Source organism: Eriocheir sinensis, chromosome 68, assembly GCF_024679095.1.
Source record: "Eriocheir sinensis breed Jianghai 21 chromosome 68, ASM2467909v1, whole genome shotgun sequence".
In the NCBI taxonomy this organism is placed as follows: Eukaryota; Metazoa; Arthropoda; class Malacostraca; order Decapoda; family Varunidae; genus Eriocheir; species Eriocheir sinensis.
In genome coordinates, this window is record NC_066576.1 from 4,029,360 (window position 1) to 4,052,656 (window position 23,297).

Genomic DNA, 23,297 nt, shown 5'->3' on the forward strand with positions numbered 1-23,297 from the left:
ATGTGATCAGTTTATGCATGGCAGAAATTTGGCCCGTCGCTGGTACACGGTAAAGCCACAAATTTGGCCCGTCGCTGCTACACGGTAAAGCCACAAATTTGGCCCGTCGCTGGTACACGGTAAAGCCACAAATTTGGCCCGTCGCTGGTACACGGTAAAGCCACAAATTTGGCCGTCGCTGGTACACGGTAAAGCCACAAATTTGGCCCGTCGCTGGTACACGGTAAAGCCACAAATTTGGCCCGTCGCTGGTACACGGTAAAGCCACAAATTTGGCCCGTCGCTGCTACACGGTAAAGCCACAAATTTGGCCCGTCGCTGGTACACGGTAAAGCCACAAATTTGGCCTGTCGCTGCTACACGGTAAAGCCACAAATTTGGCCTGTCGCTGCTACACGGTAAAGCCACAAATTTGGCCCGTCGCTGCTACACGGTAAAGCCACAAATTTGGCCCGTCGCTGCTACACGGTAAAGCCACAAATTTGGCCCGTCGCTGCTACACGGTAAAGCCACAAATTTGGCCCGTCGCTGCTACACGGTAAAGCCACAAATTTGGCCCGTCGCTGCTACACGGTAAAGCCACAAATTTGGCCCGTCGCTGCTACACGGTTAATGGGGTGAAGGTGAAGGGTCCAGTGAAATAAGTGAAATGGTATTGAAGAAAAACATGGAAGATTACGTAAAGGGAAATTTGAGATGCTTTAGTTATTCAAATATTAAAGGATAATTAGGTCGGTATTATAAAACATTTTGGCGTCTCACATGACCTATTTCTAAAGGTCAAAGATGGGGTCAGTTGGGTTCTAGAGTGTTTCTTCAGGGGTACAGAGGAAGGGTCATGAAACTACTCCTGGAAATGCCCACAACTCGTGCAAAAGCCTTGTCAAATAGGTGTTTTTGGGCAGCGAAATGTCTTAAAATGCGACCCTTAGTATTTCAAAAGTAGAAAATCTCATATTTCTTTTACGTTTCAACTTTGGGGGTCGACTTAACATTGATAATTCTTTTGTAGATTCAAATATATTCCTCGGTCAAACATTTGGGGGTCAACTTTCACGTGAGAATGACCCTTACATAAATTCACTAAACAGGTTATTTTATTTATTTATTTTTAATTTATATTGCTAAGGGATATATAGGGTCACGGAGGGGGTGGGAGCCTGTTGTTCTGTATTTTCCTATTTGTGGATTTGTGACCTCTGACCTGACCACCGCGACTCAGAAGGGAGAATTAATATAGATTGGCATAGGCATCAGTGATAACGAGAGATATAGCTACTTAATTAGTGAGATAACTACATAATTAAGGATCGGGGTTAGCGAGGATCGATGCCCTGACCTGACCTGACCCGTGACCTGACCAATGTGACTCAGGAGGTACATAAGGTGGATAGCGGTATTATAAATGGGACCGCATATTACAGGGACAAAAAATAGTTGAAATATATATAGTTAGGAAGAAAGGATGGAGCGCTGCGCAGGAAGAGGGCACGAGCAGCGTCACTAAATTGTCGTACTCAACACATTATATTTCACCATTTCTGACCAAAAGCTGTCTTAACCACGCAAAAATAACAGCAAGATACATTTTCTATCAAAACTATTACTTACTGATGCTTTTTGCGAGTTGAAAGCATAGTTCTATATTCCTAAAGCTGGTCTGATTATCGTATTTTAAAGAAAGTTATCGTACATCTAAATGCTGGGACGGTGTTGTAGGAATCAGCTCGCAGCCGCAAAATAGCTCGCAGAGGAAGGTTCAGCTTGCCTACTTTTTCTATATTTCACTCCTGTTGCGGCTTTAATACACGACAAAAGCATCAGAGCAACAATTTTAATCAAGAGAAGCCTTTACAACAAACGAATAGGGCAAATTATAGGAAGAATTACCCCATGTTGACGTTCACTCAATTCCTACTTCTCTGGTCTCTTGGTCTGGTGTGTTGTTGTCTTACCAGCAATATAAACCACCACAACGATCACAAATGGACAAAACTACAACAAAATAAGGCAAATTAAGGTGTTTTCTGCTGTGTATTCCCCAGTGCGCATGCGTGGTGGACAGCAGTGCGACCTATTTCCCCGCGGAGTTATTTCTCGCCGCAGCGCCACGAGCAGGGAGAGGAGACGGAGGAGTCAGCCATCGTCACACACTGACTCTCCGCGCTGAAGAATGTCCACTGACGCCAAACCCAGGAAGGTCGAGGAGCTGCGCGTGGTGGACCTGAGAGCCGAGCTAGAGAAGCGCGGGCTGGACAAGGCGGGCATCAAGGCAGTGCTGATAGAGCGCCTCAAGAAGGTGAGAAAGCGAGCAGAACAATGGCGGACTGGCGGCCCGGATGCATGTTTTCCCGAAGGGCCGCGCGTGTGTCTGGCGGGGCGGGGCGGGGCGGGTGTTGGGGCCAGCGGGGGTGTGGGCAGGGCGAGGCGGCGTGTGGGGCATGGGCAGGGGCAGGGAGGGTGTGGGGGCAGGGGCATGGTGGTGTGGGGGGCAGGGAGGGCGTGACGAGGGGGCAGCCGCCTCCCGCGAAGCCATTACTTACAATAGTGATACTTTTTTGGTCCCTGAATGTCGTGCAGAAACAAATGACCTCCGGAAAATATAAGTGGGGCGAAGCTCCTCTGTTTGGGGTGTCGAGGGGGCGAAGCTCTGCCGGAAGGGGGGTTGTGGGGGCGAATTAGGTGGTTAGGTTAGTTTTGATGGTAAAGATTTGTTGTAGTAGCTTGGTGCCAGCACTTCATGACCTGACTCATGAAGCATCACTAGCTCTTCATATATCCTGCAAACGTTCAACAGTCATGGAAACTTTCAAAATCCAATTCAAGGACTATTTATTATTGAAAATAAGGGATAATATTCACGAAAGCATACTAGCCACCTCTTGCTGCGGCCACGGTGGTGGCTATTGCCGCCGCAGCTGCAAAATAGCTCGCAGAGGGTTTAGGGTGGGGGAGCATATTTAAACTGAACTTTACAACCTGCTAACGGGGGGGGCTTTGCCCCCCTTGACCCTTCCCCTACATGTATATGCGACTTCTGCGAAGAGGTATTTCTCGCAACACTGGCTGCAGCACCACAGCGGCTGCCGCCAGAGGAGGCTACACTTTCGTGAATATTATCCCCTATTTTCAATAACAAATAGTCCTTGAATTTGATTTCGAAAGTGTTTCCATGATTGTTAAATGTGTGGAGCACACACAGGTCAGGTATGAATTGGTTAGATTTACTTTGGTAAGCTTTAACTGTTTATGACTTCGCACAGACTGTTGTCACTGGCGGCCTGGTGACAAAGTGGGACTGTTGCAATATGTGGAGTGTCCTGTAGATGCACTGAAGCTATTTGTGCGCTTTCTGACTGTAATAATATGATTTCTAGGAGGAAGTTCAGAGCTCTCACACACCCTAATTCCTCTCACAGCTGGAATGGTCAAGAAGTGTGTGAGTGTAGGGTTAGACTAGAGAGTACGGTAGGTAATCAGTGGGTGAACGCATCAGTAGCTATCATGTTCCCAGTGGTTATCATGTTCCCTGTAGTTATCATGTTCCCGGTAGCTAGCTATCATGGATTTAAATTAGAGAAGTATAGATTTAGGAGGGAAATAGGCAAGCATTGGTTTAGTAACAGGGTGGTGGGGGAATGGAATAGACTCAGCAATCACATAGTGAGTGCAGGGACGATAGCTTGTTTTAAGAGTAGACTGGATAGCTACATGGATGAGGATGACAGGTGGTAGTGGGGGGGAATCTGGAGCTGCCCTGTGTAGGCTATAAGTCCTCTTGCAGTCTCCCTATGTTCTTATGTTCCCAGTAGTCATCATGTTCCCAGCCACCTGCTCCTAGTCATGTAAGCTAAACTGAATGGTGGGCTATATAATCATGGATCTTGTCTTAAGCCACTTGGTGTTTCCTTGCAGGCCCTGGAGGATGACGGACACAACGCTGATGAGTACGAGTTTGAGGCCAGCCTTGTAGGAAGTGCAGGAGGCACCCCCAAGCAGAGCCGCAGTAAGTACACATAGGAGGAAGAAGGGAGTGTCTGTGAGGAGGGGAGGGAGTGTCCATGAGGCTGAGAGAGAGTGTGCGTGAAGAGGGGAGGGAGTGTGCGTGAGGAGGGGAGGGAGTGTCTGTGAGGAGGGGAGGGAGTGTCCATGAGGCTGAGAGAGAGTGCGTGAAGAGGGGAGGGAGTGTGCGTGTATTGAATCTGTTTTCATAGCTGTTTTATCCTTCCCTCTTACTGGTCTTTGCCTTGTACTCTATGGGGGTTAATTAAGGCAATAGGTGTATCAGCCAACCCCTCGTGTGTCTTCCAGAATCAATGGAACGTGATGCTGAGGAGGACTTGGCGGACCACGTGAACGGGGACTCTGGGATGAAGGAGGAGGATGAGGAGGAGGACCAGGAGGAGGCACAGGAGCAGGAAGAAGCACAGGCAACAAAGGAGAATGAGGAGAGTGCTGAGGGGAGCGAGGAAGGAAAGAGCCAGTCAGAAGCCAAGGCCAACGGGACCAAGGTGAAGGAGGTCAAGAAGGACTGGAACGCAGGGAAGGAGGAAGCAGGTGAGTTGTGTGTATTTACCTAGTCTTGATCTTGATGTCACAGGTGGCTTGGGATTTCTCCCCAGCCAGGCCTTTGTATCGGCAGCTCCTGGGAAGGAAAAAACAAAACATACAGAAAGTCAGTGTTCTACTCGGGGCAAGGTATCATTGCCTACATCTTGCACGCCACATGCTCTCCAAGAACTCTTTCACTGCCTCAATCACTCGTCCATTTGTCTCTCCACTGAGCCCCAGCAGCAGCACCATCCACTCCCTTAGTTGTAGTTTTACAGGGCCTGGGCTTGTTGTCGTGTGGTCCCATCTCCATATCTGTATTTGTTCAGCTTTTCCTCTAAGTTATGCACACTCTTCACCTATACTACATCCTCACTTATAGCCCACACTACAGAATGGACATCAACTTGCTAGAATCAGTTCAGAGGAGGATGACCAAGATGATTCAGGGGCTGAGGAACCTCCCATTTCAAGATAGGCTGAAACATCTCAACTTATATTCACTAGAAAGATGAAGTGCAGGGAAATCTGATAGAAGTATTCAAATGGGTCAAGGGTTACAACAAAGGCGATATAATTAATGTACTGAGAATTAGCAAGCAGGATAGAGCACGCAGTAATGGATTTATATTAGAAAAGTATAGATTTAGGAGAGAAATAGGCAAGCATTGGTTTAGTAATAGGGTGGTGGGGGAATGGAATAGACTCGGCTGCCACATAGTTTGTGCAGGGACGATAGCTTGTTTTAACCTGTCCGCTGCGATTGGAACGCATTTGGCTTTCACTGGTAGCCTGGTAACATACACTCCCAGGTCTTTCTCTGCCTCTGTGGTGGATAGTGGAGTGTTTCCCATGTGGTATTGGTGTGCTGGATGTCCCTTCACTGGTAGCCTGGTAACATACACTCCCAGGTCTTTCTCTGCCTCTGTGGTGGATAGTGGAGTGTTTCCCATGTGGTATTGGTATGCTGCATATCCCCTCCCAAGGTGCAAGACTACATTTTTCTTCATTGAATTGTAGCAGCCACTTTTTGATCCATTCCTGTAGCTTGGTGATGTCTTCTTGTAGGAAATCCACAGTCAATGGGTTAAGAGTAGACAGGATAGCTACTTGGACGAGGATGACAGGTGGTAGTGAGGGGGAACCTGGAGCTGCCCTGTGTAGGCCATTCCACCTCTTGCAGTCTCCCTATGTTCTTGTGTGTGTGTGGAGCTGGACATGCCTATAAAAGAGATCACAGTGCACACTTACACACTTCACCCTAAGCTGATGTGTTTTCTACTTTTTTCTTCTCCTTTCTTCCCCATGGCTTTGCTTTTACTGTTACCGTTGATGAGGTTTCAGGCCCCGGTCCGCCGCCGTGGCAGTGCTCCACAAGGCCGCTAACATTATAACAGTAATATTAGCACCTATAGTTGTCCTCAAGCCTCATACAGTCGTCCCTCAAATAGTACGGCTTCCAATAGTTCGGTTTCGCTGTTATATGGATCGTCATAGAAAAACTAGGATTTTTAAATTTTCTGCTCATCGGAAAATTCAAAAATCCTAAAAAAATCTACGAAAATCCATATAAAATTGAAACATAATTATTGGAAACCGTACTATTTGAGGGATGACTGTATTTGTGAAGTCATAGGATTTAGTGAATAAGTGAGTCTTAAGCGCTTTCTTTTAATACTGTCCTTGTGGTGGTGTGCAGAGCAAGCGGAGGCCAGCGAGGAGGAGGTCGGGGGGGATGAGGAGGACACACGCAACATGGAGGACGACTCCATCAACCTTATGCTGGAGGACGAGGAGAAGATGCTCGAGGACGAACTCACATTCAACGAACCCGACCGTCACGAGCAGGTGAGGCGGCGCAGATCCTTCACTTTGTCCGAATGTGACTCACTTTTTTATATTTTTATTTATTTTTTTACAGCAGAGGCATAAAAAAAAACCCAATGAAAGAAAAAAAAAAAAAAAAGCCTGCTACTTACTGCTCTATCTCTATCTCGCTATCTCTACGAAGGACAGACATAGTGTTGCCTTTCACTGTGGGAGACTAAATTCTTTATTCTTTATTTCTGTTATTGAGGGTTAGAGTTTTCTTTTAACCCGTCCGATGTGATTGGCACGTATTTGGCCTTCACTGGTAGCCTGGTAACATATAGTCGCAGGTCTTTCTCTGCCTCTGTGGTGGATAGTGGAGTGTTTCCCATGTGGTATTGGTGTGCTGGATATCCCTTCACTGGTAGCCTGGTAACATACACTCCCAGGTCTTTCTCTGCGTCTGTGGTGGATAGTGGAGTGTTTCCCACGTGGTATTGGTATTTATTTATTTATTTTTTTTTTTTACAACAAAGGAGATTGCTCAAGGGCACAAAAAAAGGAAACAATAATAAAAAAAGCCCGTTACTCGCTGCTCCTAAAAAAAAGAATCTATAGAGGTGGATTTCCCCTCCCAAGGTGCAGGACTTTACATTTTTCTTCATTGAATTGCAGCAGCCACTTTTTGTTCCACTCCTGTAGCTTGGTGATGTCTTCTTGTAGGAAATCCACAGTCAAGGGGTTAGTTTGGCAAGCATGGATACGTCTTGTTAGTTACAGTGATGTGTGAGCAGTAGTTTTATGTTATGTTCAGTTTTGGTTATTTCTTGTTAGTTGCAGTGATGTGTGACCAGTAGTTTTATGTTATGTTCAGTTTTGGTTATTTCTTGTTAGTTACAGTGATGTGTGAGCAGTGTTTTATGTTATGTTCAGTTTTGGTTATTTCTTGTTAGTTGCAGTGATGTGTGAGCAGTGTTTTATGTTATGTTCAGTTTTGGTTATTTCTTGTTAGTTACAGTGATGTGTGAGCAGTAGTTTTATGTTATGTTCAGTTTTGGTTATTTCTTGTTAGTTACAGTGATGTGTGAGCAGTGTTTTATGTTATGTTCAGTTTTGGTTATTTCTTGTTAGTTACAGTGATGTGTGAGCAGTGTTTTATGTTATGTTCAGTTTTAGTAATGTTGTATCAAAGCACACACATGTTATTTACACGCCCTCTCTCCATTGTTTCAGGAGGACCCGTCTCAGCGTGGTAAAGGTAAGGCCCTTGCGGGTGATCACTATTTACACACTTGTTTGTATATGAGTTAGGGACTGTCAAGTCTGGGCACAAACCAAAGACTCATGCATTCAGGAGTAATTTCACAAGTCAGAAGAAGCCACGCCCGCCACAGCAGCGAGGAAGCCCAAGGTATGTCCAAGAGTGTTCACAGTGGTGACTGCAAGAACTGCTTGTTTACCCGTAAGGACATTCTGCGCAGGACAGTGTTTTGCCCCAAGTGCCTCAGTCGTACACACACGCACCGGACCCTCCTAGACGCCCTGCCCCTCCGCCGGCATCAAGAGAGCTGCCGCTTTTCTCCGGAAGAAGGCCAGAGCCGTGCCGAGCTCTTTGTCTGCCCTGCGTGAGTCTGAGGTTAGGTGCCCATAGCTAGGATTTATGATTAATATAAAGCCTCATGTTGGCTGCCACAATACATCATGCTTTCCTTTTTATGCAAAGAGACCTCCGCCTCCATTTGGAATGAGTACCTTAAATCCATAGCGTTATTCTCTAGGACACTTGAGTGTATTTTGCCCAGACCATGAAGAAGGAGAGGGGTGAGGGGGACCCAGGGATCCAGGCACCAAGAGGCACCAGCAGCAGCAGCAGAAGCAGCAGCAGCAGCAGCAGTGGCCGCAGGTGTGGGGTGGTTGAGGGAGCACTGGCTCAAGGCACCAGCTTAGCTGTCTGGAAATTGCACCTTAGTCATCTTTACAAGACATCTTGTAGCCTCTCAGTAGTACCTTTTCAGCATGCAGTCTTGTCTGTATGTTGCATAAGACATCAATCAGTGCTCAGCCTCAGCAGCGGCGGCGGCGGCGATGACGGAAGCGGCCGCAGCAGCAGCAGCGCAGGGGTCCCTCCTCCTCCTCCTCCTCCCCTCCTCCTCTCCTCGTCATCGTCAGCAGTGCAGCCGAATTTAAGCTGGCGTGGTACCCCCACCCACGGTCCCCCCACCCACCCTCCCACAAGGACGCAGCGGGGCGGCAGCAGCGGCAGGGACGGCCGCCTCTGCCTCTGCTCTTTTCCGCTCGGAGCCTCGTCGCAACGTGACTCGCTTCTGGCGCCGGACTGAAGCGCCGCCCGCCAGGGGGGAGCCACGAGGCGTCCTGACGAGTGCCTGACTGCCCTACAGAACGCTCACGCGCCAAGGAGGGCAGCCCGTCCACGCACGCCGGCGCAGACTCCACCTCCTCGGGGAAGAAGGACAAGGACCTGGACAGCGAATCACAGGATAAGAAAGAGTGCAATAAGCCCAAGAGGTTGGTTCCTCACACTGGGTTTGTATCATCATCACCAGCAGTCACTCCTGCTGCTCAAACATGGGGCATGACCTCCCTTGCTGTATACATCTGGTAGAGCAGTCGTTATATACATACTCTAGTCTCTTGTCTAACAGACTGCCCTCATCCCGAAACTGTTGGATGTGGAAGCAGGGTCTCCCTCCACATGCCAGTTTGGCTTATTTTTATCCTGTGGATTTTTATTTGCATTTCTTCCTTCCTATGCATTTTTGTTAGCTGGAGTGGTGGTGGGAACATGGCTTAGCTGATACAGGCTGATGTCTGTGGTCATTGGCACAGGGGGGCAGTGGGGGGTAGGAGAGCTGTGGGTGTGGCAGGCAGTGGTGGTGGTGGTGGTGGAGGGCACGGGTGTTGTGTTGTGTTGGGCCACAGGAGTAGAGAGATGTTTTTGGGGCTGAAAGAAAGAAAGTTTTGTTTTGAGTTTGTCTCGGGATGAACGGTCACTTCATTACCCAACCCACCCTGGCCATGGAGCTTCACACATAACACTAACACAACATTGGACTTTTCCGTCCAGGGAGAGCCCTCCCTCCCTCCCTCCGGGTAAGTCTGTGAAGAGATCCTGGCTTGGAGTATATCTCATGATGCACAACAATTTCCCAACAATATGGAAACCAGAAAATAGATAAGAGCCTGAGCGGGTGTGATGCTGCTGCTGCCATTGAATCCAGCAAGTTGTATTCGAAACTTGTCAAGAGTCTTTGATGTGTAATGTCCCTCCAGTACAAGAACAATGTGCATGCTCATGACAGATGCCACTCATATACCAGCTGTTCCCCAAGCTATAGCTCCATCATATTTGTGTTATTAAGTCATCAAGCTCAAGTAAACCTGCCAGATAGACTCAGTTAGGTGAAGAGTGAAATATATGCATGTTGCTGGCGGCCACTCCCTCACCGCACTGTTTGTTTGGTTCACAGCTCGGGTGACGAGAAAGGCAAGGACGACAAGCCCAAGGATGACAGAGGTAAGGGGGGCGTGAGGCTGTTGCTTAGAGGAACCATAGAATAGGCCAAGGAAGGCATGTAGGCTGTGTGAGGAAGCAGATTTGGCAGCACTGGGCACCGGAGAGGCTGAGGCAAGGGACAGGAAGAGTTGGTAGTGTATCGCTGGCCGTTTGACCTCATAAGAAATTGTGGGGAAACGTGATGTTTAACGAATAGACAAACTTACATTGGCAAGGCTGTGAATACTGGGGGTCAGCTGTAGTGGACTGTTTATCACTCAGCTCAATTTAGATGCTGTTTTTCAGGTTATGGTTCATCCCCCGTGCCTGGATCACAGTGGGCTACAACTAAGTCACCTTGTCACTGATAGATAACTAATTTTTGGATGGCAAGACCCACTTTCAGGGGGCCAGCGGATGGGTCATGAGGGCAACATTTGAATTAGATTGTGTCACAGCAAGAAGAGTTTGAAGCACACTGGTTGAAGAGTTTACATTACTATAGCCAGGAGTCACTGGGTTGAAGTTTGAGAGGCGGTACAATTGCTTTATTAACCCGGTAGCAGCAGGGATCATGTTTCTTAATGGTCCCTCTAAGCGAGAAAAATGAGAAAAAATCATCACTCACACAAGCCATTTCATAATACATATCAAAGTGTTTGTGATCAGTTTTTGTATCGTCTATTTTTTGGGGTTTATACCATGGCACAAATTTGGCCCGTTGCTGCTACACGGTAAAGCCACAAATTTGGCTTGTCGCTGCTACTGGGTTAGGGGGCCAGCATAGGTTTGGGTCTAGTACTTCATTTACATTATTGCCATGAGGGGGTGAAGATACTTGGGCTGTGTATACTGGTGTAAAAGCCAACCTCTCCAAGACTGTATTGTGTTCAGTGAGTTTGTTCAGCCTCCCGTGCTGCACACCACACATTCACGCAGGCATATACAGTGGTTGCATTGATCAAGTTCCTCTCAACACATGTGGCAGCAAGTGGGTGGGTGAGGACATGTACCTATCTGCTGCGATTGGCACAGATTTTGCCTTCACTGGTAGCCTGGTAACATATAGTCCCAGGTCTTTCTCTGCCTCTGTGGTGAATAGTGGAGTGTTTCCCATGTGGTATTGGTATGCTGGATATCCCTTCACTGGTAGCCTGGTAACATATAGTCCCAGGTCTTTCTCTGCCTCTGTGGTGAATAGTGGAGTGTTTCCCATGTGGTATTGGTGTGCTGGATATCCCTTCACTGGTAGCCTGGTAACATATAGTCGCAGGTCTTTCTCTGCCTCTGTGGTGGATAGTGGAGTGTTTCCCATGTGGTATTGGTGTGCTGGATATCCCTTCACTGGTAGCCTGGTAACATATAGTCGCAGGTCTTTCTCTGCCTCTGTGGTGGATAGTGGAGAGTTTCCCATGTGGTATTGGTATGCTGGATATCCCCTCCCAAGGTGCAGGACTTTACATTTTTCTTCACTGAATTGTAGCAGCCACTTTTTGTTCCATTCCTGTAGCTTGGTGATGTCTAGTAGGAAATCCACAGTCGGTGTTAATAGTCTCCCGGAGGCATATACAGTGGTTGCATTGATAGGCTTCTCTCAACACATGTGGCAGCAAGTGGGTGGGTGAGGACACTTAACAGATAGCACTAACGATCACCCACAGACCACAAGACAAAGGGTAGCAGCAGCAGCAGCACCAGCAGCAGCGGCAGCGGCAGAAACCTGTGGGTCAGTGGCTTGGCGTCCTCCACCCGGGCTCAGGACCTCAAGTCTGTCTTCTCAAAGTACGGCAAGGTAAGCTGACGAGGGATTGGCCACACCACTCCACCTCTATAATGTCCTAAATTTTGAGTTGGAGTTAAAATAGATGGATTGTAGCTGCTGGAAATTGAGGAATGATTTTTAAAACACTTGAGTTGAAGTTAAAATAGATGGATTGTTGCTGCTGGAAATTGAGGAATGATTTTTAAAACACTTGAGTTGGAGTTAAAATAGATGGATTGTTGCTGCTGGAAATTGAGGAATGATCTTTAAAACACTGAGTAGGAGTTAAAATAGATGGATTGATGCTGCTGGAAATTGAGGAATGATCTTTAAAACATTGAGTTGGAGATGAAATAAATGGATTGTTACTGCCAGAAGTGTTGGAAAATAGAAATAGAGGAATGGTTAACACTGGATTGAGAAAGATGGAGGAGGATCATTGAACTCTAAACAAAGATTTTAAAGAAGGAATTGAAAGGTTGTGATTTTCCTTGGTGGTGTTTGTTAACCTGGTAGGTGCGGGGATCATGTATCTTAAAGGTGCCTCTGAGCAAAATAATGAGAAAAAATCATCACTCACGCAAACCATTTCATAATATATAGTACCAATGCGCTTGTGATCAGTTTACGCATCATCTATTTTGGGGGTTTATATCATGGTAAAAATTTGGCCCTTAGCTGGTACACGGTAAAGCCACAAATTTGGCCCGTCGCTGCTACCGGGTTAATCCCATTCGGTGTTAACATTGTGGTGTCTTGCAGGTGACCAGTGCCAAGATAGTGACCAACGCCAAGACGCCTGGTGCCAAGTGCTACGGCTTTGTCACCATGATGAGCAGCGAGGACGCCACAAAGTGCATCTCGCAGCTCAACCACACCGAGCTGCACGGACGCATGATCCAGGTGGAGAAGGTGAGTCTGCCTGCGTTCATGTGCTGTCCTGACCTACAAGTGTTTGCCGTGTTTTTACCTAGTTGTGAAATACAGGAAAAGAGCTGTACTAGGCTCGTGCTGTCCCGTCTCCATAACGCTTATTATCCAGTTTGGCTTAAATTCATGAATCGTTTTTGCACACACAGTCTCCTCGTCAAGTCCGTTACATGTTGTTATGCTTCTGTATGGAAAACTGTATTTCTTTGTCTCTCCTACAGTCGCTCTTCAATTTCTTACCATTGCCTCTTGTCACACTTCTGTCACGTACCACTAGGTCTTCCCTGTGTGTGTGTGTGTGAGAGAGAGACAGGTGGTTGCATCTGTATTTTAAGTCGCCATTAACTCGTTAGACGGCGTAAATTCTGCAACAGGTCCAAACCATATCAGTGAATTTGTCTTTCCACATTCTACACCAACTTTTTCGTTCTTCCCTGCAGGCCAAGGGTGAGCCCGGAGGCCCCAGCAGGAACAAAGCGTCCTCCACCCGCAAGCCCTCGGACTCCAAGAAGGACTCCAGCAGCGACAAGAAGAAGGAGGGCGAGAAGAGCGACGGGGACAAGAAGGACACCAGCTCGGACAAGAAGGAGGGGCAGGACGAGAAGGCCGGGAAGGAGGGTGAGAAGAAGGACGAACGCCGCTCCCACTCCAGGGACGCGAGCCGCAGCAGCAAGGAGCACGACCGGCGTGTGGCCCGCCCCAGCCGCTCCTTTGAGAGGCGGCCGGAGCACCGCGGCGACAACTACAAGATGGGCCACCAGCGCACAGGGAGACACGAGGTGCTTAACTTTAAGCAGGTAAAACTTGTCCAGCAATTACCGCAGCTTCTGGTAATTGCTGTAGAGTACGCCCGCCGCTCCGTCCACACCCCTCAAGGAACACTCAACGCAGGACAAAGTAATTCTGGCCACTCTTACATCTATCATTTTTAGAAGCAGCGATTAGCGGGCATTTTTTTTACACTTTTTTGTTGTTGTTGTTGTTGCCCTCGAGCTCCTTCCTTTCCTGTAAAAAAAAGAAAAAAAATAAAAAGAAAATTCTGGAGTATTAAAGAAAGGCGCAAAAAGGAACAGTTGTCAAGAGGCAGAATGCTCACCGTGAAGTCTTTGCCGTGGCAGGGGGGCTTCGTGGTGCAGTGGTTAGCATACTCGGCTCACAACTGAGAGAGCCCGGGTTCGATTCCCGGTCGGAGTTGATAAACTTGGGTGGCTTTTCTGATACCCAGCAGTGAATGGGTACCAGGTATTAATCGGGGGTTGTGTCCCGTCTCCTGGAATCTGCTCCCTTCTCCTATAATTCCTTCCCCTCCTGTCTCTCTCCGGCATATGACCACAGATGTTGTGCCGACTAAACAAAACTTTCCAACTTTTCTCTTCCTCTTCCTTCCCTAACACTCTACTGAGGCGCCGAGACATTTTTTAATATGGCCTTTACCGCGGCTCATCTCCACACTCGTCCTAGTGGTCCAGCGTTGTAACCCCTGGAGTAGGCGCCGAGCAGAGGGGTGTGGAGGGACTGGTGGGCTGCGCTACTCGATGCCTGGTGCAGAGTAACTCATGCCCTGCGTGGAGACAGCACTCGGGGACGCCTGCGGGCCCTAAGAGCTCCCTTGTCCCTCACGCAGATTATGGAGGAACGGGAGCGGCAGCGGCTTCGTGCGCGGGAGAGGATCATGCGGGAGGAGGAGCGCCGCCGCCGGGAGGACGAGGTCAGGCAGCGGAACATTGAACGGCGGCAGAGGGAGGAGGCGGAGAGGCTGCTGAGGTAAGGATTTTTTTTATTTTTTTATTATTTTTTATTTATTTATTTATTTATTTTCATAGTAAGGGAGACAGCTCTGTGTGTGTTTGTGTGTGTGTGTGTGTGTGTTTATTTTGCTAAGTTACTTTTTACAGCAAGAGAGACAGCTGTGTGTGTGTGTGTGTGTGTGTGTGTGTGTGTGTGTGTTGTTGTCTTCGGGGCCTAAGCTACACTTTTGAGGTTGTCTCCATCTCAATGTTCATCTAATTGTTCCTTAATTCTTTGTATACTTTTTGCCTATAGCAGCTCCCCATTTAATTGGTTACAAGTACCTCCTGTTCTTTGTGTCTGAGTTGTTCTTAGACCTCTTAGTTCAGGTAGAGAAAAAACTATGCATGGAAAAAGAGAGAGAGAGAGCGATACAAGAAGTGCCTCCTGGTCTTTGTGTCTGAGATGTTTTTATGACCTTTTAGTTCAGGGAGGGAGAAAAATTATGCATGGAGAGAGAGAGAGAGAGAGAGAGAGAGAGAGAGAGAGAGAGAGAGAAAAAACCTCGAACCACACTGTACATGCTCTGAGAAACACACACACACTAACTCATTTTTTCCCACTTTTCAGGGAGAGAGAAAAATTACGCATGGAGCGAGAGAGAATAGAGCGACAGAAACACGAACTACTGCGCCTGGAACGAGAACACCAGCGGATGGAGAGAGAGAAGCTGGAGAGGGAGAGAGAGGAGCTTCGCCGCCAACAGATGAGGTGTGTATCTCTGCTCTCATTGAATGCCTTTACCTTACTGTAGCCTTGCTGGACACGGGGTTAGGGCAGGGAAGGAAAGGGGAAGGCAGGGCGGAGTGCTATTGAAAAGGAAGGGTCATAGGGGAGGGGAATCATGGTGGAGTGGACTACAGGAAGGAAGGATGGAGAGGGAAGGTTGACAGGGCAGGGAAGGGATTAGGGAAGAAGGAGGAAGAGAAGAGATTAGGGGATGGAGCACAGGAAGGAAGGGAAGTAAGGGAAGGGGAAGACTTGAAGGGAAGGACATGTCAGAGTGAAGTGCTGGGAAGAAAAAGGAAGGGAAGAGGGGGTGGTGTACAGGAAGGAAGGAAGGAAGGAGGAAGATTAGCAAGAGGAAGGGAAGGACTTGACAGGGTGGAGTGCCAGGGAAGGTGGAAGGGAAGAGGGGGTGGAGTACAGGGAGGAAGGAAGGAAGGAGGAAGATTTGACAGGGTAGGAAGATTAGCAAGAGGAAGGGAAGGGTTTGACAGGGTAGAAGACAGACAGGGAGATAACAAGGAGACTAGCAAAAGGAAGGAAGGGAAGGGTTTGACAGGGTAGAAATTGGACAGGGAGTGAACAAGAACATTAGCAAGAGGAAGTGAAGGGTTTGACAGGGTAGGAAGCAGGCAGGGAAATTTCAAGAAGTAAAGGAAGGGAAGGGAAGGGTTTGACAGGGTAGAAATTGGACAGGGAGTGAACAAGAAGAACATTAGCAAGAAGAAGGGAAGGGAAGGGTTTGACAGGGTAGGAGACAGACAGGGAGAGAACAAAACTAGCAAGAGGAAGGAAGGGAAGGGAAGAGTTTGACAGGGTAGAAAGTGGACATGGAAAACAGGGTAAGGAGACTAGCAAAAAGGGAGAGAAAGGGAAGGGGTTTTACAGGGTACAGTGAGGGCAGGAAAGAAGGAAACAACTTGACGGAAAGAAGAGAAGGGATAACGGTTTGCCTGAATAGAGGAAGGAAGGGAAGGAGGACGTGGATGAGGCTGGTGAAGAGAGAAAGGGAAGGAAGGGGCGGCAAGGTGGAGTGTGGAGCATGGGCAGGAAGGAGGATGTGGAGACTTACTAAAACAGGAAGAAAGGGAAGCATTTGAGAGGGTAGATCGCCTGGTAGGAAGGACACACATGCTTGGAAGGGAGGAACAGTACATGGATTTTATTTGCAAGGCGAGGAGAGTAGACTTGTGGGTTAGTACTATAAGGAAAGAGAGGGAAAAAAGTAAGCATTTGAGAGGGTAGATCGCTTGCTAGGAAGGACACACATGCTTGAAAGGGAGGAACAGTACATGGATTTTATTTCAAAGGCGAGGAGAGTAGAGTAGCAGGTCAGTACAGAAAGGAAAAAGAGGGAAAAAAGTAAGCATTTGTCAGGGTAGATTGCTTGCTAGGAAGGACACACATGCTTGAAAATGAGGAACAGTATATGGATTTTATTTCAAAGGCGAGGAGAGTAGAGTAGCAGGTCAGTACAGAAAGGAGAAAGAGGAAAAAAGTAAGCATTTGAAAGGGTAGATCGCTTGCTAGGAAGGACACACATGCTTGAAAAGGAGGAACAGCACATAGATTTTATTTGCAAGGCGAGGAGAGTAGACTTGTGGGTCAGTGCTATAAGGAAAGAGAGGGAAAAAAGTAAGCATTTGAGAGGGTAGATCACTGAGTAGTAAGGACACACATGCTTGAAAGGGAGGAACAGTATATGGGTTCTTATTTGCAAGGCCAGGAGAGAAGATTATCAGGTCAGCACTGTAACAAAACTAAGCATATGACAGGATGGATCGCTTTCTAGGAAGGACGAGCTTGCTGGAAAGGGAGGAACTGTAAATGGATTCTTATTTGCAAGACCAGGAGAGAAGATTATAAGGTTAGTACTGTAAGAAAAGGAAGCATTTGAAAGACTAGATCGCCAGCTAGGAAGAACATACGTGCTGGAAAGGGAGGAACAGTACATGGATTTTATTTGCAAGGCGAGGAGAGTAGACTTGTGGGTCAATACAGAAAGGAAAAAAGAGGAAAAAAGTAAGCATTTGAAAGGGTAGATCACCGAGTAGTAAGGACACACATGCTTGAAAGGGAGGAACAGTTCATGGATTCTTATTTGCAAGGCGAGGAGAGAAGATTATAAGGTTAGTACTGTAAGAAAAGGAAGCATTTGAAAGACTAGATCGCCAGCTAGGAAGAACATCCGTGCTGGAAAGGGAGGAACAGCACATAGATTTTATTTGCAAGGCGAGGAGAGTAGACTTGTGGGTCAGTACAGAAAGGAAAAAAGAGGAAAAAAGTAAGCATTTGAAAGGGTAGATTGCCTGGTAGTAAGGACACACATGCTTGAAAGGGAGGAACAATTCATGGGTTCTTATTTGCAAGGCCAGGAGAGAAGATTATCAGGTCAGCACTGTAACAAAACTAAGCATATGACAGGATGGATCGCTTTCTAGGAAGGACGAGCTTGCTGGAAAGGGAGGAACTGTAAATGGATTCTTATTTGCAAGACCAGGAGAGAAGATTATAAGGTCAGTACTGTAAGAAATATATGCCTCCGTGGTCTAGTGGTCAGCTTGCCTGGCTTCTACTCTGCGGGCTCGGGTTCGAATCCCGGCCCGGGCAGTCGGCATGCAGCTCACCCAGCTGTTCATCCTCCCTCTCGGGCTGGTCGATAAATGGGTACCTGGGGAAACCTGGGGAAGGTAAACTGTGGTAGCCTGGATGTCACACTGGCCCTGTGTCCCGGGGTGATGGGCTCCCTCCCACCACAGGTTCAAGGCCCAATGTTACAGAGATGAGCACCGAGGCCACGCGCTGCTACAGCTTATGCCCCCAACTTTACTTTACTGTAAGAAAACTAAGCATTTGTCAGGGTAGATTGCCAGGTAGGAAGAACATACATGCTGGAAAGGGAGGAACAGCATATGGATTGTTACTTGAAAGCTGAGAGAGAACCACCAAACCGCAACACAGGGTACAGTTTTAGCCGCATGTATCAACCCACCACCACACTCTTCAGCTAGGTACTGTAGAGCCTTTCCTTGCAGCAGTATAGTCTAGGGAGGAAAGAGAATGGAGAATAGTGAAGAGAGAGAGAGAGGGGACAGGGAGGAAGAGTGGATGGGGATGGGAGAGAAAGGGAAGGGGAGGAAGAGAGAGGGGAAGGGGAGAAAGGAAGAGAATGTGAAGAAAGAGGGGGAAAGGTGAGGAAGAAAGGGCGATGATGGGAGAGGGAGGGAAGGAACAGAATGGACGATGAAGGGAGAGAGAGAGAAGGGGAGGAAGAAAATTGATGAGGAAGGGAGAGAGAGAGAGAGAGAGGAGAAGAGGGAGAAAATCTAATCAAAAGAGGACATCTGCCTCATAGAAAACAGTTACAGAATCCAGAGTTTACAAGACAGATCAGTATATTCACTTACAACCGCTTAAGTGGAGAATGTAAGAGCTGGAACCAAAGATATATTGAGACTGCAAGGGTGGGAGTCATTTAGGTTATTGTAGATTGAAGGAGACAGAACCGTGCAACCTTACTATAGAGATGGATAGATGGAAGGAAGTATTTTTGCCTAGGAGGAGGAGGAGGAGGATCAAGTGTCAATATAAAAATGAATAAAGAAAAGGTTAATGACAGGACAAAACACGACCAGTGGAAGAATGAAGAATGAAAGCAAATAAAAGATGAAAAAAAACAAGGAAATAGAGGGATGTGAGGGAGAGAAGGAGGTGCAGAGATGAATGAAAAGGAGGGGAGGAAAGTCAGAGCTGTAACTAGATATATTGAGACTGCAAGGATGGAAGTCATTGAGGTTATTGTCGACTGAAGGAGATAGAGAACTGTGCAACCTTACTATAGAAATGGATGGACGGAAGGGAATATTTTTACCGACAACTGTTGAAGTGGAGAACGGAAGAGGTGGAACTTAAGATATATCGAGACTGCAAGGGTGGAAGTCATTTAGGAAGGAAGGAAGAGAGAGAGAGGGGGGAGAAGGGAGAGAAAGTGAAGAGAGAGGGGATAGGGAGGAAGAGTGGATGACGATGGGAGAGAGAGAGAGAGAGAGAGAGAGAGGAAGGGAGAGAAAGTGAAGAAAGAGATGGGATAGGGAGGAAGACTGGATGACGATGGGAGAGAGAGACAGAGAAAGGGAAGGAAGAGAATGGACAATGATGAAGAGAGAGAGAGAGAGGAAGGGGAGGAAAAGAGAGAGAGGAAGGGGAGAAAGTGAAGAAAGAGATGGGATAGGGAGGAAGACTGGATGAGGATGGGAGAGAGAGACCGAGAGGGGAGGAAGAGAATGGACAATGATGAAGAGAGAGAGAGGAAGGGGAGGAAAAGAGAGAGAGGAAGGGAGAGAATGTGAAGAAAGAGATGGGATAGGAAGACTGGATGAAGATGGGAGAGAGAGACAGAGAGAGGGAAGGAAGAAAATGGACAATGATGTTTGGTATTTGCTTCATGGCTTTCTTATATACACGGCCAATGCTTTTCAGGGGGTGAAACTTATTTGAATACGTAATAGGGAAAACAAAAACAGCCTTCCTTTGTCTGTGTTTCCCCTTGGCTGCTACATAAACACTTCCATGAGGGCAGTATTGACACCTCACCATTAAATTTTGACCCTCTTTTGGCTGTTCTAACGTATAATTTTGGCCGAAAAGGATGGTTCGTAATTGCCTTAGGTCAACTTTGCCATGAGAACTTTGACATGAGTATATCTAGTGTATTATTATTATTATTATTATTATTATTATTATTATTTAGTCTTTTTATACTTTGTCTACTTTTTAACTCATTAGATATATTCAATTTTTGCCATGAGAACAACTTTTAACATGAGAGTATATATGGTTGTTGTATTATTATTATTATTATCATCATTTATTAGTTTTTTTGTCATTAATTTTCAGGGGTTTTAATTAATTCGATATAGTATAGCCTTGGGGATCAATTTTTGCCATGAGAACAACTTTAACATGATAGTATATATGGTTATGTTATTATTATCATTATTATTTTTATTCATCAGCGTTTTTGTCACTTAATTTTCAGGGGTTTTAATTTATTCGATATATTATAACCTTGGGGATCAATTTTTGCCACGAGAACAGAGTATTAGGTTAGGTAAGGTATGATTTGTATGGTATAATTTATTGGATATTTTGTTACTTAATTTTCAGGGGTTTTAATTTATTAGATATATTGTAACCTTGGGGATCAATTTTTGCCATGAGAACAGTTAGAGTATTAGGTTAGGTATGGTTAGGTTAGGTTAGGTAAGGTATGATTTGTATGCTCTTATTTGTTGGATATTTTGTTACTTAATTTTCAGGGGTTTTAATTTATTAGATATATTATAACCTTGGGGATCAATTTTTGCCATGAGAACAGTTAGGGTATTAGGTTAGGTTAGGTATGATTTGTATGCTATAATTTATTGGATATTTTGTTACTTAATTTTCAGGGGTTTTAATTTATTCGATATATTATAGCCTTGGGGATCAATTTTTGCCGTGATAACAGAGTATTAGGTTAGGTAAGGTATGATTTGTATGGTATAATTTATTGGATATTTTGTTACTTAATTTTCAGGGGTTTTAATTTATTAGATATATTGTAACCTTGGGGATCAATTTTTGCCGTGATAACAGAGTATTAGGTTAAGGTATGATTTGTATGGTATAATTTATTGGATATTTTGTTACTTAATTTTCAGGGGTTTTAATTTATTCGATATATTATAGCCTTGGGGATCAGTTTTTGCCATGAGAACAGTTAGAGTATTAGGTTAGGTATGGTTAGGTTAGGTATGATTTGTATGCTATTATTTATTGGATATTTTGTTACTTAATTTTCAGGGGTTTTAATTTATTCGATATATTATAGCCTTGGGGATCAATTTTTGCCATGAGAACAGTTGAGAGTATTAGGTTAGGTATGGTTAGGTTAGGTTAGGTATGATTTGTGTGATATTATTTATTGGATATTTTGTTACTTAATTTTCAGGGGTTTTAATTTATTCGATATCTTATAACCTTGGGGATCAATTTTTGCCATGAGAACAGTTAGAGTATTAGGTTAGGTATGGTTAGGTTAGGTTAGGTAAGGTATGATTTGTATGCTCATATTTATTGGATGTTTTGTTACTTAATTTTCAGGGGTTTTAACTTATTAGATATATTATAACCTTGCGGATCAATTTTTGCCATGAGAACAGAGTATAAGGTTAGGTTAGGTTAGGTAAGGTATGATTTGTGTGCTGTTATTTATTGGATATTTTGTTACTTAATTTTCAGGGGTTATAATTAGATATATTTTAACCTTGGGGATCAGTTTTTGCCATGAGAACAGAGTATTAGGTTAGGTATGATTGGTGTGGTGGTATTATTATTATTATTATTATTATTATTATTATTATCATTATTTAGCTTTTTTTCACTTAATTTTCAGGGTTTTTAAATTATTAGATATATTATAACCTTGGGGATCAGTTTTTGCCATGAGAACCATTAGGGTATTAGGTTAGTTATGATTGGTCTGCTATTATTATTTTTATTAGTCTTTTTATACTTTACCTGTGTTTGTGTGGTGGGGAGGAGGAGTGGCCAGCAGCTACAGTGGAGGTGTTGGCGTGCCTTAGTGCTGTGTAATTATTAGTTACCATTAGTAGTAACCAACGTAGGTACGAGGAGACACGCCGGAGCATCAAGCGCCCCGCCGAGGACAGGGAGCGGAGGGAGTTCTTCGACGACCGCAAACGTCCGGCGCCAGACAACCGCTCTCGCTTTGAGTCCTCCTCGGCCCCACAGCGCAGGTTGGTGTGTGTGTGTGTGTGTGTGTGTGTGTGTGTGTGTGTGTGTGTGTGTGTGTGTGTGTGTATTTACCTAGTTGTTGTTTTACAGGGCCTGGGCTTACGCTCGTGTGGTCCCGTCCCCATATCTGTATTTATCCAGTTTGCACACTTCACCAATACTACATCCTCACTTAGTCTGTTCCAAACCTCTATGTTTCTTTACGGGAAGCTATATTTCTTGTGTCTCTCAAGCATCTTCCTTTCCTCAATTTTTTACTGTGTCCTCGTGTGTGTGTGTGTGTGTGTGTGTGTGTGTGTGTATTTACCTAGTTGTATTTACCTAGTTATAGTTTTACAGGGCCTTGGCTTATGCTCGTCTGATCCTGTCTCCATATCTGTATTTATCCAGTTTTTCCTTAAAGCTTTGCACACTCTTTGCCAATACTACATCCTCACTTAGTCTGTTCCAAACCTTTCTATTTCTTTATGTCTCTCAAGCATCTTTCCTTCCTCAATTTTTTACTATGTCCTCTTGTGTTCCTGGTGGTAATTCCTTCTTTTAGTAGTAACTCCTCGTTATCTACTTCCATTTTGCTCAATAATTTATAGATTTGTATTAGGTCTCCCCTTTCTCTTCTTTGTTCTAGTGTTGGTAAGTCCGTTTCCTTTGGTCTTTCCTCGTATGTTAATCCCTCCAGCTCTGGAACCATTTTTGTTGCCATCCTTTGTATTCTTTCTAGTTTCCTTATGTGTTTCTGTGTGTCTGTAGCCCAACACAATTATAAAGTCCATTTAGGTGGGGTCCAAACCTCTTATGACCTTCAGAATTCACAACCCAAATAACGTTTAAATATTGTCTTGGCAGGAACTACAACCTTTAGAATCAGTAACCTAAATAACGTCTATCCCAGCAGGAATTACGACCGCAGCGAGCCAGCCAGATTCGAGCACAACCACGGGAACCACAGCAACCACGGTACACACGGCAGCCACAGCAGCGGCGGTGGGCGGGAGGACATGCGCCCCCCGGGAGGTGTGGGGGGAGGCAGCCGTTACGAGGACCGCCGGGAGATAAGGGAGCGGGAGGACAGGCGGCCGGTGGATCGCTCGGGGCCCAGGGACGACAGGGATCACCGGGGACCCATGCCGTCACAGGCCTCACGGGACAGACCCAGAGAGAGGTAAGTGGGGAGGGGAGGGAGAAGAGTTAGATAGAGGATAGATGATAACAATAGATAGAGGATAGATGATTCAAGCTGGTTTGTTTTGATTGAGAGTGAGTGAGTTGGGGGGAGAGAGAGTTGGGGAGAGTGTAAGAAAGAGAGAGTTGGGGGGAAGAGAGAGAGAGAGTGAGTTGGGGGGAGAGAGAGTTGGGGAGAGTATAAGAAAGAGTTGGGGAGAGTGTGAGAGTTGGAGAGAGAGAGAGAGTGAGTTGGGG

At 45.9% G+C, this 23,297-nt stretch overlaps 1 protein-coding gene across 10 annotated transcripts in view; it reads left to right on the forward strand.

Annotated features, from left to right (window-relative positions):
* The first annotated feature begins 2,098 nt into the window (after window positions 1-2,098).
* The window catches only part of LOC126988166 (SAFB-like transcription modulator), a 23,686-nt gene continuing 2,487 nt past the window's right edge, over window positions 2,099-23,297 (forward strand). Inside the window, exons 1-16 of one of the 10 annotated variants that reach the window (XM_050846031.1) lie at window positions 2,099-2,299; window positions 3,916-4,006; window positions 4,312-4,557; window positions 6,251-6,399; window positions 7,594-7,618; window positions 8,760-8,886; window positions 9,849-9,895; window positions 11,536-11,666; window positions 12,399-12,548; window positions 13,007-13,363; window positions 14,191-14,330; window positions 14,925-15,065; window positions 16,873-16,947; window positions 17,522-17,596; window positions 21,734-21,880; window positions 22,771-23,040. In XM_050846031.1, coding sequence (XP_050701988.1) covers window positions 2,174-2,299; window positions 3,916-4,006; window positions 4,312-4,557; window positions 6,251-6,399; window positions 7,594-7,618; window positions 8,760-8,886; window positions 9,849-9,895; window positions 11,536-11,666; window positions 12,399-12,548; window positions 13,007-13,363; window positions 14,191-14,330; window positions 14,925-15,065; window positions 16,873-16,947; window positions 17,522-17,596; window positions 21,734-21,880; window positions 22,771-23,040 — 2,297 coding nt within the window. In that variant the 5' untranslated portion in view covers window positions 2,099-2,173. The remainder of the gene's footprint in view (window positions 2,300-3,915; window positions 4,007-4,311; window positions 4,558-6,250; window positions 6,400-7,593; window positions 7,619-8,759; window positions 8,887-9,848; window positions 9,896-11,535; window positions 11,667-12,398; window positions 12,549-13,006; window positions 13,364-14,190; window positions 14,331-14,924; window positions 15,066-16,872; window positions 16,948-17,521; window positions 17,597-21,733; window positions 21,881-22,770; window positions 23,041-23,297) is intronic. The other 9 variants (XM_050846032.1, XM_050846033.1, XM_050846034.1 and 6 more) reach the window with 9 other exon arrangements.